The following is a 14,812-nucleotide window of genomic DNA, read 5'->3' as shown; positions in this document are numbered from 1 at the left end:
TGGGTCTGGGGCTTGGTCCTTTGGGATCGAGAGAACCTTTTTCTTTTACTGGGGTGTTGGTTTTCATGACCATTCATCCCCAGGACGTGTGGCACTGGTGGTGATACTGGGAAACTGGAGTGTCTTAGGAAATTGCTTGTGTGACTTGAGGTTAGCCAGTGGGTGACACCGAAGTCATTTTGTCACACAGAGTGAGGTGGGAGCCAGTGTAGACTACCCCAGGTCTGAAGGAAGATGACTCATTTCCCCTCCCCCCAGGGGGCTGCACTCTATAAATTCAGACAGGCTGCTACAGAAAGCCAGCTCTCCATGGGCCTGATCCGCCACACACTGCCATCCATGGAAAGACGCCTACTAACTTTAGCAGGCTTTGGATCAGGCCTCATGTGAATGAACAGACTCATTTTGCACTGCGTGACTCTCTCTCAGTTCTTTCCCTCTTTCATGAGGCATTGGACAAAAATTCAGAAGTGAAGAGGACAGTGTGGCCAATCTAGGTCTGGGCACTTGTCAAGAGACCTCCTGCCATGTAGCTGAGATCCCATTTCATTTAGAAATCCAGCAAGGGCAGGGCAGTTGCATGCCCCTGCTATCTGTTCATGACGCTCCTTGGGGAGCGCAACCTTCTGACTGAGGCAAAGGCAGAGTGGGAGGAAGAGGGAACAAACACCAGTAGCGCAGAGGGATCTGAGGACATCTCACTTAAACTGGCAGAAGATATCTGCATATTCTGCAGAGATGCTGGAGGCTTGCAGAACTGTCACTCGGAAGGTGAAGATGCTGCCCAGTGTCAGATGGTCCAGAACTGCTTCCAATGGGTCGTCTAGAGCAACTTTCTCTGGATTGTCGAGGAGGAGATCATCTGGAGTCACTGGGGGAGGAGGAGAGCCATTAGAAAAACTTCAGACAGCATCCGTCAAGGCCTAGTGAACGTTCAGCATGCCAAACACCAACACAAGCATTGCTTTCAATGGCAGTTCACACCCTGCTGAGGTTCTGGCCCTTTGCAATCCAGTGAGCAGTGAAACATTCTTTTGCTTCCTACTAGGTACACAGCTCCCGCCCAACGCCATTTCCCCCTGGACTAAAACAACTCTTTCACCTCCACAAGTGTTGTTGTTGACTTCATCTGCAGAAGGTCCGATGTCAGTTATCTGCCCCTGGCCTTCAACAATCCGCAGTTCCTCCTGCGAGGTCCCTGAACGAGACATCCCCGCCATGGGACAGGCCTCAGACTGGAACTGTCAGGCACAAGGGGAAATGGAACAAAGAGGCCGCGTGTGTAGGGAGGCCGCAGTCCTGACAGCATGCTCACCCTGCTAACGGCCATGAGCAGCCTTTTCGTCTCTTTCCTGGCATGGCTTCCCCTCTGTACTGCGTGGCAGATACCCAGTCAGGCACGAGAGGCTTCAGCTTTTATCTCCTCTACCACAGCAACATCTGAAGCCTCAACGTTAACGTATGGCACACAGACAGGGTCAAGCGGCCCAGGAAATCCGTAATGAGAGAGGGAACCTTTGGCTGCTAAGACATTGTTCCAACTGACCTAGGTCTGTACTGAGTGACCATCATCTACCAGCTGTTCACTGGCCTGCGTGAAATGAACCAGAGGCTCCAGTTTCATTCAGCAAGGGTAGTGCCCATGCCACTCTGCTAGCAGGCCACTGCTGTCACGGTGTTTGTACTGGTGTGGCTGAGGCCAACCATCAGACCCACGAGGGATGTGGTCATCACTCCCTCTCCCAACCCAAAGTGCATCGTATCTAGGGCACTCCTAGTCTTCTGCAGTCTGAGACCAACAGGATAAAATACTAGGAACGGATTTGTTATCAAGGTATGAATAACAGCAGGACCCAATACACTCCCAGCAAGCTAAGGTCACAGAAAGATATTGTCACCTGGGGCTGGCTGCCATACTGTACCTTCTCAAAGTGCTGATCATCAAAGGATATTTTGGCTGTCCCTGACTGCCGTACTCCTGAACCATAATCCGGGGCTTCTTCATCCGCTGAAAGAGGAAACATTACAGGAAGGCAAGACATTACAGGAAGGCAGGACAAACTCACTCCCAAAGCAGATCACAGTGAGTCAAGGTCTCTGGGATTGTGACCTTTCATACACTGCTCCCTGAGTTTCTTCTTCAAGGAATGCTTGAGTGGTCACTGGCTGCAGAACTTGATGAAAACAGTGAATTCCAAAAGGCAATCATGGAAATGTTGCAAGAAGTGCTTTCCAGCCTCTGTTTCAGAGAGATGGTCAGCAATTTTGCATTAGCTAACAGCCAGCTATGTGCACACTCATCTATAAATTGGTACCAACAGCGCCACACTAATGCCCTTGCTATTTAAGCAGATGATGGCCTAGATCATAAAACCATGACATGACATGGCAGAGTTTTCAGTTCTTTGCAAGACCATCCTATTAGAGTAGCTGTGTGTGCATGTGTGTGTTGGGGATAGTGGTTGTACTTGCAGAGCAGAATATGTACCTGAAACTAACAGTACCAGAAAAAAGTATTGGTATTAATTTTTCTCAGCCCTAGATTTATCATAAATAGAGCCAGATCCTGGTGGAATTGACCCCATCTGTGAATCACCTTGCTCAAGGTGACTGATAATTCACAGATGGGTCAGTTCCACCAGGATCAGGTTCTATTCATGATAAATCTATGACAGGCCCCACTTCCCCTAAAATGCCATGAGTGAGAGGTCCTTCCAGATCAGGTTGGTCCAATTGATGGGGAAGCCTGGGACTGAATGAATTGGAACAAATAATTTCTCTCTCACCCCAGGAGACAGCAATTTGTCCCGGTAAGGCATGGATCTTGGAACATATTGACGCATGCACACAGGAACTGATGCTGAATCGATTTACACCACGTGTAACCCACTGAAGTAAGACGAGTTGTATGGGGTGGGAGCAGCACACAATATAACCCACAGAGTGATGAGTGCCCTCTTGTGGCAGTTCTAATGACAGTACAGGAGATGCCTATTGGACTACAGCACCCACAATTCCTACCACAGTAAGTTTGATGTCCCAGTATTACTAGAGCAGGAAAACACTGCATGATGGCCTGTGACTGGCACACTTCCTGGCAAATTCTCTGTGTGTGCAATACTCCACTGGCCCACTGAGGCGGGGGGAGGAAGAGTCTTGTGCACAATGCAACAGGGAGAGCAAGGTCTAAAGCAGGGGTGGCCAACCTGAGCCTGAGAAAGAGCCAGAATTTACCAATGTACATTGCCAAAGAGCCACAATAATATGTCAGCAGCCTCCCAACAGCTCCCTGCTCCCAGCGCCTCCCACCCACTGACAGTCCCGCCCATCAGTCCATCCCCCTCTCTCCTCACACCTCAGGATCACCTGTTTCCTGGGGTGCAGGAGGCTCTGGGGGGAAGAGGAGAGGAGTGAGGGCATGGCAGGCTCAGGGGAGGGGGTGGGAAGGGGTGGAGTGGGGGCAGGGCCTGTGGCAGAGCCAGAGGTTGAGCAGCGAGCACCCCGTGGCACATCCTGACACCCCTGGAGTCACTGCCTATACAAGGAGCCACATATTAACTTCTCGAGAGCTGCATGTGGCTCTGGAGCCACAGGTTGGCCACCCCGGTCTAAAGAAACGCTTAGGCTGTGGACTAATGGATTAGTGCCACCAGCCCGAGCACACAGTATGGGACTCATTACGCTCACGAAAGGGCATATGTCTCTGTGAATAGTAATGGCCCTGAGAACCGGCTCTCCAGACTCGTTATGGCACTGGGGCAAGGCCAGCTCAAAGCATCTGCCTGCCACTGGAAACCCATTGCTGCTCACCCAGTGTACCTGAGATGGCCTGGACTGCCACACGCAGGAAGCCTTTCACCTCGCCCTTCTCGCTGACGATGGCAACGCGGTGCACTAGTGGCACTGGGTACAGCAGGTTGCTGAGGTACACGAATGCCCTGAAAGAGTCAAGTAACACAGGAGAGGGGTCACTGTGCCCCCAGCCTGGGGTTTCCAAACACGCTCCATGGCCAGATGGCAGCTGGGCTCACAGTTCACCGCTCACATCACAACATGGTGCTGCAAAGCAAAACTAAAGAAAGGCAGCCAGGGTCAGCCGGAAGTGTGGGGGGGGGACTCAGCGTGCTTAGGACAGGCTGGTGGGAGGCAGAGCTACAGTAACGTCAGGTTCCTGCGAAAGTGGCAGTGAGTTAGTGAGCACCAGCATACCTCTCGGCCTGTCATCTCCCTTGGGCGCAACAGCGTCGTGGGGAGGGCTGAGGAGGGGGCTGTGTCGGTGCAACAAGGAAGCTAGAAAGAGGACCTCTTGCTGTGGAGAACTAGGACGGAAGGTGCTGTGAAACAACCACGGGTCTGCTGCAGATTAAAGGGTATGGGGAGGAGGACCGGCAAGAGGGGACCAGGGTGGGTGTGGAGGAGAGAAGGCAGAGGAAGAGAGAGGCAGGAAGGAAAAGGGAAAAAGAGGAGGAGGAGGGGGAGAGAGAGTGAAGGAAAGGAAGTTCTTGGTTAGAACACAGAGTCTCCTTCAGACAGGCTGGGAAATGCAGACACCTGTCCAGAGTCTGAGACTGAGAAGCTATTGCAATGGTGGGTTATCAGCCTGCTTTAAGAGAGGCCCGGCACATCCCCAGGACAGTGTACAAAAACCTATCCCCAGAGAGGCATGCCTGCCTTCAACCAGGGGTCTGTGTCTGCACCAAGTACAGGGGCCTGCTCAGTCAGTGCCCAGCTAGTAGAGCCTCCATGCAACAGCCAGGGGGAGGGGTTCAAGCTCCCACCGGGCTGAGCCCCAGAAAGCACCCACCTTGTGAACACAGCTGGATCTTCCGAATCAATCACCCTGTTGCATGCTGAGTAGTACCCTACTGCCATGGAAATCAGCACGGCTGCCTGCGGAGTAAGGACTACTTGAGGGGCCCTATGCAGCCACGACACCAGACAGGGAGTGGACAATGTTCAGTGAGTCACACCCAGGGACCACAGGCCAGAACCTCAGCTGGTGTAAATCAGTGGAGCCCCAATTACTGTGCCATTTACCCCAGCTGAGGATCTGGCCCTGCGAGTTCAATGCCTAGGCAGCAGGGCAGATGTGGGATGCCTGAATGCATGAGTGATGATGCTGACACCTCACTGTACCAGCTATAAACAGGGGCCAGCAAGAGGAGAACCTAGACCTGGAGTCCACCCCTGAGCACTTCCAGAAGGAGAAGCTGCCTGCCAGGCTGGAGGGGAGAGCCCTTTTCCTTGGCCAGACCAGCGCCAGTTCCATCCCCCCACCCAGAAATCAGACACTAGCTCTAACAGGGCTTTCTTTATGCAAATGTGGTCCTCATGGAGGGTTTGGTTGTGCCCTGGTGCCACACAGCCATTTGGGAAGCACCTAGGAGTGGGGGCTGCCATCCCATTGCACAGCCACATCAGGCCCTTTTGGGTGCTGGGGCTGCCTGGCCACCAGCAGCCAGCGGACCCGGAGGAGGGGTGGCGAGTGAACACTGGCTCCACCCACTATGCACTGGCTGGCTGATGCAAGAGGAGGAGTGTGCTACATTGTCAATGGCTGCAGCAAATCACTCCTCCCCCCAACACACACCCGCCCAGGGCAATCACATCTGCTTGAGTCGCGGGTGCCTTCCCTCTGTCCCCTGGGCTCAGCCTAGGGCTCAGTCTCACCTAACTAAGCGAGCAAGCAGCACAATGACTATGTTCATGTACATGGAGAAGCTGGAGGCTGCCTGGAGCCCTGAGATTTCCAGACAAGTGATCTGCTCCTGCTTTCCAGCCCTTGAGACCCCATCTGTGCTCAGCACTTGGGAGACAGCGTCTTTGGATGGCAATTGGCTCCAATCCCTCGCTGCTATTGCCTCTGTACGGTGAGCCAGGACAACATTTTCAAGAGTGGCGAGTACCTTGGAACACTTCGGTTTCTGGTCGTCCAAGCTGGGGATCTGGCGCTGGCGAAAGTCACAAATGGTTACCCACTCCAGTGCACCAGGAAGAACTAGATCAGTGGTGGAATGGAGCACATCTGGTCTGCACTGTAACACGCTGGGTGAAACTGTACTCTGATGAGAACATTAATCCTGGACAGTAACTGAATCTTCACCTGGCACTGGTGATGACTGAAGACTGCATCCCTACTCTCTGGCCCTTTACCTTGTGAAAGTACAAAAAATTCTGAGAGAGAAAGGCAGATAAAGAGAGAGGAAGACAGCTGTAGTTTGTGCTGTCTCTTTGGTGGCACTCACGTCATGTAGGCAACCCCAATCTCCAATCCGATCACATCCAGGATAAGAGAGGACACTGGGGTGGAGACGGGGCTGTAGGTGATCTTAGTTCTGGGGGATCAGTTTTGCCTTGTGCAAGGCACACTCTGGAGCACATTACTGATATGTGTAACAGGTGACTTTTAATGTTGAAAACTTGCACATTTAAACTTTATCTTTAAAACCGTAGGCCTGGGAGCATCACACTTCTCCTTTCAGCGAGGTCACTGGAAGGCTATTACCAATTTACCATCTCGTCTTGACTGAGGATTAAACTGCTAAGATTCTACCTATAATTAGACCGGAATTTTGGAATGTAACCCAGAGTCGAGTCTCAGCCAGATGCACCATCCCCTCTTCGCTATTGAAAGGACATTTTCAGATGGCCATTACTGGAGCTAGAACCGAAACCTTGAAAAGGATTTGGAAGCCAAGGCAGAATGTGATATACCCATCAGTCTGGGCTACCCAGAAGAGTCTGAAGCGTTTGAAGCCTCTCTGTGGTCTCCCTAGAACCACAGAAATATAGGGCTGGAAGGGACCCCAAGAGGCCATCTCGTCCTTCCCTCTGTGCCGAGATAATGTCGCGGAAGCCTAGCCTTGCACTGGTGTAAACAAGTATCCCCATGAATAGGCCCACACTGCAGTCTGCTGGCCAATCAAAACTGGGATAGGTCCTTGCTGGCCACTGCTTCTATTTAGGAGCAGCAAACTGTTCATCAGCGCCTCAGGACTGCACCTCCCCTTGACGATCAGAGGGCAGATGCTCTCAAACACTGGGCAAGGCCATGGATCACATCAGCTCCTCAAATGCTTCCCCCTTTCCTTTCCACATCACCTCTGACTCATAGTGAGCCTGCTCAGCTGCCTTCCATCCAGGGGCTGAGTTCTTTCACAAAGCTGCAGCATGCCTTTGTCCAGGGTGATGAGAACAGGCAACAGAAGTGGGAGGTTCCTTTCAGCAGGAGTTTTGTAATGACCTCAGTCCATAGTGGCATTGTGTGTGGTCAGACTATTCCATCATCAGCACTAAGCTTGGTACTAGTTGTACAAAATTCTTCCCTCCATAACTTTTACTGTTGTTTGTAGCTGGTCTCCAGATTGGAAAAGCAGACTGATAGGCAGCCATCCCCAGCCCGAGTCTGAAGGAGTGAAGTGTGCAGTCTGTACAGGACTGCATCATACTTATGCTCTGATGAATGGAGTGGCATGGGTTAGAAGAAAGCAAAGCCACTATATTAACAATGTCTCACCACACAGAGTAGCTAGGGTGCTTCTTCAGAGGGAGGCAACCAAGAATCTGTGACTATCCCTATGTGAACAGCTTTGTTATCTGTACATTTGGCTTCAGCACCCTCCCTCAGAGCAAAGGTCTGACTGCTGAGCTGAAATATCATCATAAAGCCTGGGTGATTCCTGCAGAAATGGCTCAATACTGCACCAGTGGAAGTCAATGACAGTGATCCTATTGACTGCAATAGGTGCAGGATCAGGCTTCAAATGTCCAGAGGAAGTTATAAATCTTGGGGCCTGAGTCAGCTCCCTCTGGAGTCAATGGGAATCTTTCCACTGACTTCAGCGGCAGTTGAACTGGATCATTAAAGCACAAGGCAAGAACCAGCTTTAAACCCCAATCCTAGACCTTCCTGGGAGATGCAGAGTATCTTCTGTTCCCAGTGAAACATCTCATAAGATGGAACTCCAAGGTCAGAGGATCGGAATCCTCTTGAGTGTTTGGGATCAGATAAGGTGCCATGCTCGGGGGAAGGAGGGAATTGAGTCTGGCACCCACCTGATGCCCTGTATTGGAGATGGCTTTACTTTGGTGTCTGTATCTGACGAAGTGGGTATTCATCCACGAAAGCTCATGCTCCAAAACGTCTGTTAGTCTATAAGGTGCCACAGGATTCTTTGCTGCTTTTACAGATCCATACTAACACGGCTACCCCACTGATATTTGGTGTCTGTGAATACAGATCTGACCCTGGGCATCCTGCAGAAGGATCACAAGCCTGTTAAGCTTCCATCATAACAGTATGAAAAAACAGGTGAGCACATCTTGAAGCAGACTGAAACCAGAAAGGTTGAAGAGGGAGGAAGAGAGGAATAGGGAGAGGGAGGGAATATGTTACTAAAGGAAAAGGAAGGAGGGCAGAGACACTAACCACAAGATTGGTGAGGTGCAAAGATGGCATGCTCAGACCAAAGAAAAGCCTTTCAAAAAGAAGACAAAAGTGAAATAACCCCCAATTTTTGCTCAAGCTTTGGAGAGAGAGCCAGCAGCTAAAAAATAAAAAGAAAAAAAAAGAAAAAAGAATAAAGAAAATAGGGGGAAAACTAATCAAAGACAAGGATCCAATCATAAACCAATCCAAGCACACTTCACGAGAAATGTGATCGGCACAGCTGCTGCACAGGGAAAGCCAATTCTGTGTCTGACTCAAAAGAATTGGGAAGATTCAAATGGAATCCCAGGAACATCCCACAGGATGGGGGGTTCGATTCATCTGGTAGTTTGTTTTGTTTTTAAAATCTCTGATTCCCCCAAGAGAAAAAAAAAGTGGAAGAACCCAGCTCTTTCAGTCTGAGACCGCAGTGACTCTTATCCCATCTTCCTTTCTCTCTTTTCTGGTCCCTTCTCCTCCCCTTCTCGGTCCCATTGCCCAAGTCCCATTGGCTGGAAAGGAGAACTCAGCTTCTTGCCTAGACTTCTTGCTTTCTCAAACATATTCGCAGCTCACAGGCCAAACTACGACCCAGTGTAAATGGAATCAATCTCACTGACTACAGTGAACCTGCAGCTGCTTGCACCAAGTCTGAATTTGATCCAATTTTTAAAGGACAGGAGTCCCTGAGACAACTATGGGCAAAACCTCTTTTTCCCCTTGGAAAAATCTCAAGCAGAACTGGGCTACCTGGTGCCATGCTCAGCGATTTCAGGTGGCTTTTTCTAGCAGAATGAAATGGTGGCTGACTGAATCAAACATGTCACCAATTTCACAAAATCTGGAGTTCTTTTCCAGAATGAGCTATTGAAACATTCTGTTTTCACTAGCAAAAGAAAAAAAAACAATTCTCTTTCCCTTTGGGCAGAGTCCACTCCCAGCACTGCAGGGCAGAGAAGCTCTCCCCACTCCAGAGCTTTTCTCCAAACCACCTGAGAACATCTGGCAGCTCTTCTTCTCACACTACATTTTTCTGCATGGCTCTAGTTCGAACCACTGCAGAAAACAGTTTCCAACCATGTGCTAGCCAAAAGCAGCAAGTGGAAATGTCACCACTTCACAGTAGTGGTGGCTTAAAAATATATGGCTTTTATATACATATATATGTATAAAAGATAAAATCCTTTCTCTCCACAGCCCTTGGTTTTAGCTTTTGAGGCCAACCTTATTCCCCACAGCTCTTCTCTGAGTCATCTGGGGAAATCCCACTCGCTACCAGCTGGACCTGCCTGCCTTGTAGTACTGTGCTCACTTTCTGCACCTCCCATCTCTTCCTCACACCCTGCTCAGGGCCACTGGCTGCCTCTGAATCCCTCTCCTAACAATCAGAACCCATGGGCCTTCTCTTACAGTTCACTGTGCTTGAGTTACACCTTGGTCTCTTGGCCATTCCACCACTCCCCAGAAACCTGTACGTTCTCCGCTTGCTGGTGAGGATCTATGTCAGAGTCATGCATGGGATTTCCATGACATGCATGGGATTTCCATGACATGACTGCAAAGATGTGACTTACAATCCATGCAGGAGCAGGCGGCCACCCATTCTGCCTACATTTCATAATGAATGTTTTCAGCAGTAAATTAGAACTGAAACCCAAATGTGTTAAAGCTAGGGGAATACTTTGGGTCAGTTCTGTGTTCCTCTGTGTCAACACCACACAATTCTCTATCACATGAAACTCTTCTCGTTAAAGAGACCATATGAATCACATGAAACTCTTCTTGTTAAAGAGACCATATGAATCCAGTGGCTACTCGATCCTGGTCCCCATTGACTCTGTGATACCTGTCTTGAAGCTCACTCTTTAAAGATGAGCTGGCTAGAGTAGCCTCTCCCTTCTTTGTTTCCTATCAACACTTGCCTTACCATCACACTGACCAGTATACCTGCCCCGCTGGCCATCTCTTTAAGGACACTCTTCAGCTAACCCATCCCGAGAGCCTGTGGAACGCATGCCCTCAACATGGGAACAGTGTCAGAAAGCAGTTCCCTCATACGAAAGAGCTAGTTCCTTCCCAGCATGCTCTCCTAAAACCTCACCAACCTTCCTACTAAACTGAACAGGGGGGAGCGGTCGTAAAATGGATCCCGGCCATCATACAGCGGGTACTCCGGAAAGATGTCTTCCTCCAGGTCCTCCTCCTCCTCCTCCTCCTCCTTCCCCACGTGCTGCTCGTCAGCAGGCTCGGTGATGTCGGAGTCGGGGTTCGAGAAGGTGGGGGAGGGGGTGAGATCAGCCATGCGCTCGCTCATGCATGTGTTGAAAAGAGGAGAGCTGTTGCAGCCAGAGATATCTGAACTAAGGTTAGTACAACAAGATAGAAGACAGGTTAACACCAGCTATTCCAAACAGAAGAGAAAGAAAGAATAGGCTTTTTCTTTTACACCAAGGACCATTGCTATTCAGAAGGGGAGTGGGAAATAAGACCTGCCTGTCCAAAGTGTATTACAAAGAAGCCCCCAGTGTCGCCAGCTAACAACTGGTGTGCAAGATCGGAACTGCCACCTCGGACTTTGCAGAGGATTCAGCAAAACAGGAACGTAGCTCTGTCAACTAAGGCCCCAGTAGAGTGCCCACTGGCATCAAGGGGAGTCCTTCCACTGCTGTTAGCTGGCGAGGATCAGGCCTTGACTGCACCAAGGTTGGTCATGTTTGGTGGCACCCTACTGACAGGTCCGGTCCCTTCGACACCTCCTAGCTGACAGCACTGTGCCCTTCCAACTGGCAGGTGGGAAGCACATGAGGCGACATGGCACGTACAATACAGCACACCGAGATGTTCAGATGCCAATGAGCACACCTGCATGTGTGCACACAAACACACATTGATGGACGTGGAAACCTGAAAGCAGGGTTCTCAGCCTGTCCCCTTCCACAGCTCTCTTTCCATCATGGGGCCACACACAACCCACCCAGAATCCCCCTCCCATGCTGCAGGATGGGAAGGGCAGGGGGCTGCCATCCCCAGGTTGAGAGCTCGTGCCTTGTGGTTATTAGACACGGTTTCAAAGAAGGCAATGGGAAGTTCAACCATCAACTCACTGTAGCAGGGCACCGAATGCCTGGCAGCAGTAGGAGTCCCAGAAAATCATTCCTGAGTACCCATGCAGAGAGCAGAGCAAAGTGATTGCGGAAAATAGCGCTTCTTGGATATTGGCTTGCTACCTGGTGCAACCCTTTCACCCACAGCAGCCGCTATGGTCTCTCCACACCACACCAGTTCTCCCTATCAAACCAAGCAACGTTTCCTTCTGCGGGTGTGTTTGGATTGCAGATGGATTTAGAAAAAGGATGAGCAAAGCTCTCACCTGCCAACCAGTCTGAACCAGGGGAAGCGGTCGTAGAAGGGATCTCCACCGGTCACGACATTGTCACAGTCCTCAAGGATGCTAGAAGGCACTTCTGCTGCCCTGTCGTACATTTCACGCATCAGATCCAGCCGCTGTCTGCAAGAAGAAACAGAGAGAAACAGATGTACACAATGAGGTTTAAGGATCTAGATCAGCTCCAGGCCCTTGAGCACTGAGTCAGAGCCACACACACCAGCCCCGTAACACTGTACTTCTAGGGTATCCAGTGCATCACAGCCACACACACCACTCCCGTACTACTGTACTTGTGGGGTAAGACAACACACAAACAACCTGAACTACAGGAACTGAATTCCTGCCCCCATGGTGCAGTTACCCTACGAAGGGAAAACCTCTCCATCCATGCATGGTGTGGAGTGGGGAGAGCTGTAACAATAGAGCTAATGGAACCATGGGGATCATATGAGTGAGGAGGTAATTTAGCTTCATACTGGAATACAGGTCTATGCTATTTTGCCATGTATTATTGCTCACTGATCATTCTTGTTTATTTCTGAGGGCAATGGTAATAAATGTGCAAGGGATAAACACTCACTGACAGGTGTGTGCATGCAACTTCAAACCAAGGGGTTAAGACCACAAGACAGGAGATTCCACAACTCTACTCTTCTTGTCCTGAATGCGCCAGCCGAGCAGGGCTGCTCTCAGCCCCACCTGCCCAGTACAATACGTGTGGCTATACCACAGTACCTCTGCCCCACTCTACCTGAGTTTCTCCAGAGTCCAGTAATGTGTTGCTCCATTCTTCTGGTCCTGCACCTCCACAGCCACAATGGTTCGTGGGAAGGGCCGTTTCTCTCGGTCTTTGGCAGCACTGGGGGGCAGCAGGTCGGGAGGCAGAGGGGAGTAAAGAGTGTCTGTGAGGAGGACGAACTGGAACTGGACCTGGGAATGAACAGAGGGTTGGAGAATCAGTATGTTTGTGGAAGGCTCATGGTGAATAGGGATTCCCAGCCAGTGCCTTTGAACTGTTAACATCAATTCCACTCTGTGTAACCCCTGAAATGCACAAGGGGCCTCCCCTGATCTCGGGGTAAGCAGTGTCAGTGACTTCCATGGGGTTACACATGCTTACGCCAGGTTCAAATCTGACCCATTGCTTTTGGTAGAACCTGTAATATGGCTCATCTAAGAGCACGTTTTCTGATCTTTGAGAGCGACAGCCCTTGACCTCATTCACAGCTTTGACATCTTGCTGGTACATGCAAGCTGATGAGACTCTACTGAAGCAGAGGGCTGCAGTTTCTGTCCCATGTGCTCACTGTTCGTGCACAAACACCTCTTGGTTTGATAATCACTGGGAACTGCATGTGCTTAGCTCTGCAACCAGCAACCATGAGGAAGTGGAGGCATCCAATTTCCTCCAAAAAAATGGAAAGAAAATTCAGTTACATAACTCAGGGGTAAAATCTCAGAGATCCTGCATGTGACAGAAGGTGCTTACTTTCTTCTTCAGCTCCACGCTGATGGCATTGGCCTCCTTTAAGAAAATTGCATTGCCCCACAGCAGGTCCCGGAGAGATGTGAATTGGTACCACTTCCACTTCCTGAAAGCCCAGAGGGCCAGCTCAAACTCCCGCTCAGTCCACTGTACTGTTGAGACAAAGAGACAAGGTCGCTTTCTTCAAAGGACACCCCCGACACTCCTCGGCCCACCACCACCACCACTCACCCAGGCTTGATTCCATCCAGACTGTGGAGAGGTTTTCAGAGATTCCAAGGCAAGCAAGGACCACTGTGATCATCTAGTCTGACCCCCTGTACAGCACAGACCATAGACTGCCCCCAAATAATTCCTAGAGCAGAGCTCTTGATTGAAAACTTGCCAGTGATGGGGAATCCACCACGACCCTTGGTAAATTGTCCCAACAGTTAATTCTTCTCACTGTTAAAAAAATATGTCTTATTTCCAGTCTGAGTCTGTCTAGCTTCAATTTCCAGCCATTGGATTGTGTTTGATTTTTTTCTGCTAGATTGAAGAGCCCATGATCATGTATTTGCTCCCCATATAAGTACTTATAGAATGTGATCAAGTAACCTCTCCACCTTCTCTCTGTTAAGCTAAATAGACTGAGCTCCTTGAGTCTGTCACTATAAGACTCTTCTCTGACACCGCTCCAATTTATCAACATCCTTCTTGAATTGTGGGCACCAGATCTGGACACAGTGTTCCAGCAGCAGTCACCTCACTGCTAAAGATAGAGGTAAAATAACTTTGCTAATCCTACTAATGATTCCCCTGTTTATACATCTGTAGCAGGGTGGATCCCTGCTCCTGCCCTGAAGGGGTTAAAAACAGCCCTGGGAAGGGGCTGTGGCTGGAGAAAGCAGCCTTTAGGCTGGGCTGATTGGGGGAAGTGGCTGCAGCTGGGGCCACTCCCCAAACTGAGCAACAAGGCCTTATAAGAAGGCCAGCGAAGCCAGAAGCCAAGAGAGTCTCTCTCTAGCTGTAGAGGGAGATGGGCCTGGCTGCAAGGAGCTGGAGACAGGGTACCTGAGTGAAGCAGGGCTGGGGAAAGGCAGAAGAGCTGGGAAGCTCTAGCCTGGAAAGCCCCAGGCTGCAGCCTAGCATTGGGCTAATAGGTACTGGGGGTTGCAGAGGGCAGCCCAGTGGTAGGCCAAGACAGCAAGTCCAAACCCTCCTTGCCAGTGATGAGTAGGCTGATACTGCAGTCCGCCCCAGGGTGTGGGGCTAGACAATGACTGGAAGTAGCCATAAATTAAGGCAAGGTGGGGATAGAGGGTGGGGGTTCCCTGGGGAGGGAAGACCCTGAGAGGAAGGGGTTACTGCCAGAGGGCAGCACCCCATGTAAAAGGGCATCAGGTCCAGGTAGGCACATGAGGGCCAAGAGGACAGGCAGATCACCGGCCTCCAGAGGGCGCTCCAGAGCTGAATCAAGCTAATTCCCAGAAGTTACCAGCAGGAGTCACTGCAGGGATGAGTCCGCCCG

The 14,812-nt window shown here is 50.5% G+C and overlaps 1 protein-coding gene across 12 annotated transcripts in view; it reads right to left on the bottom strand.

The window, feature by feature from the left end:
• KIF1A (kinesin family member 1A) overlaps positions 1–14,812 on the bottom strand; it is a 522,969-nt gene that overhangs the window by 388,053 nt on the left and 120,104 nt on the right. For 5 of the 12 annotated variants that reach the window (XM_075068655.1, XM_075068659.1, XM_075068657.1 and 2 more), the window contains 8 exons: positions 13,306–13,454; positions 12,568–12,746; positions 11,799–11,936; positions 10,534–10,788; positions 3,820–3,938; positions 1,899–2,008; positions 1,103–1,241; positions 703–871 (listed from right to left, as the gene is read on the bottom strand). In XM_075068655.1, coding sequence (XP_074924756.1) covers positions 703–871; positions 1,103–1,241; positions 1,899–2,008; positions 3,820–3,938; positions 10,534–10,788; positions 11,799–11,936; positions 12,568–12,746; positions 13,306–13,454 — 1,258 coding nt within the window. The remainder of the gene's footprint in view (positions 1–702; positions 872–1,102; positions 1,242–1,898; positions 2,009–3,819; positions 3,939–10,533; positions 10,789–11,798; positions 11,937–12,567; positions 12,747–13,305; positions 13,455–14,812) is intronic. The other 7 variants (XM_075068664.1, XM_075068666.1, XM_075068665.1 and 4 more) reach the window with 2 other exon arrangements.

Source organism: Chelonoidis abingdonii, chromosome 8 (genome assembly GCF_003597395.2).
Source record: "Chelonoidis abingdonii isolate Lonesome George chromosome 8, CheloAbing_2.0, whole genome shotgun sequence".
In the NCBI taxonomy this organism is placed as follows: domain Eukaryota; kingdom Metazoa; phylum Chordata; order Testudines; family Testudinidae; genus Chelonoidis; species Chelonoidis abingdonii.
The sequence above is the reverse complement of the archived record's forward strand: the minus strand, read 5'-3'. Positions and strand labels throughout refer to the sequence as shown.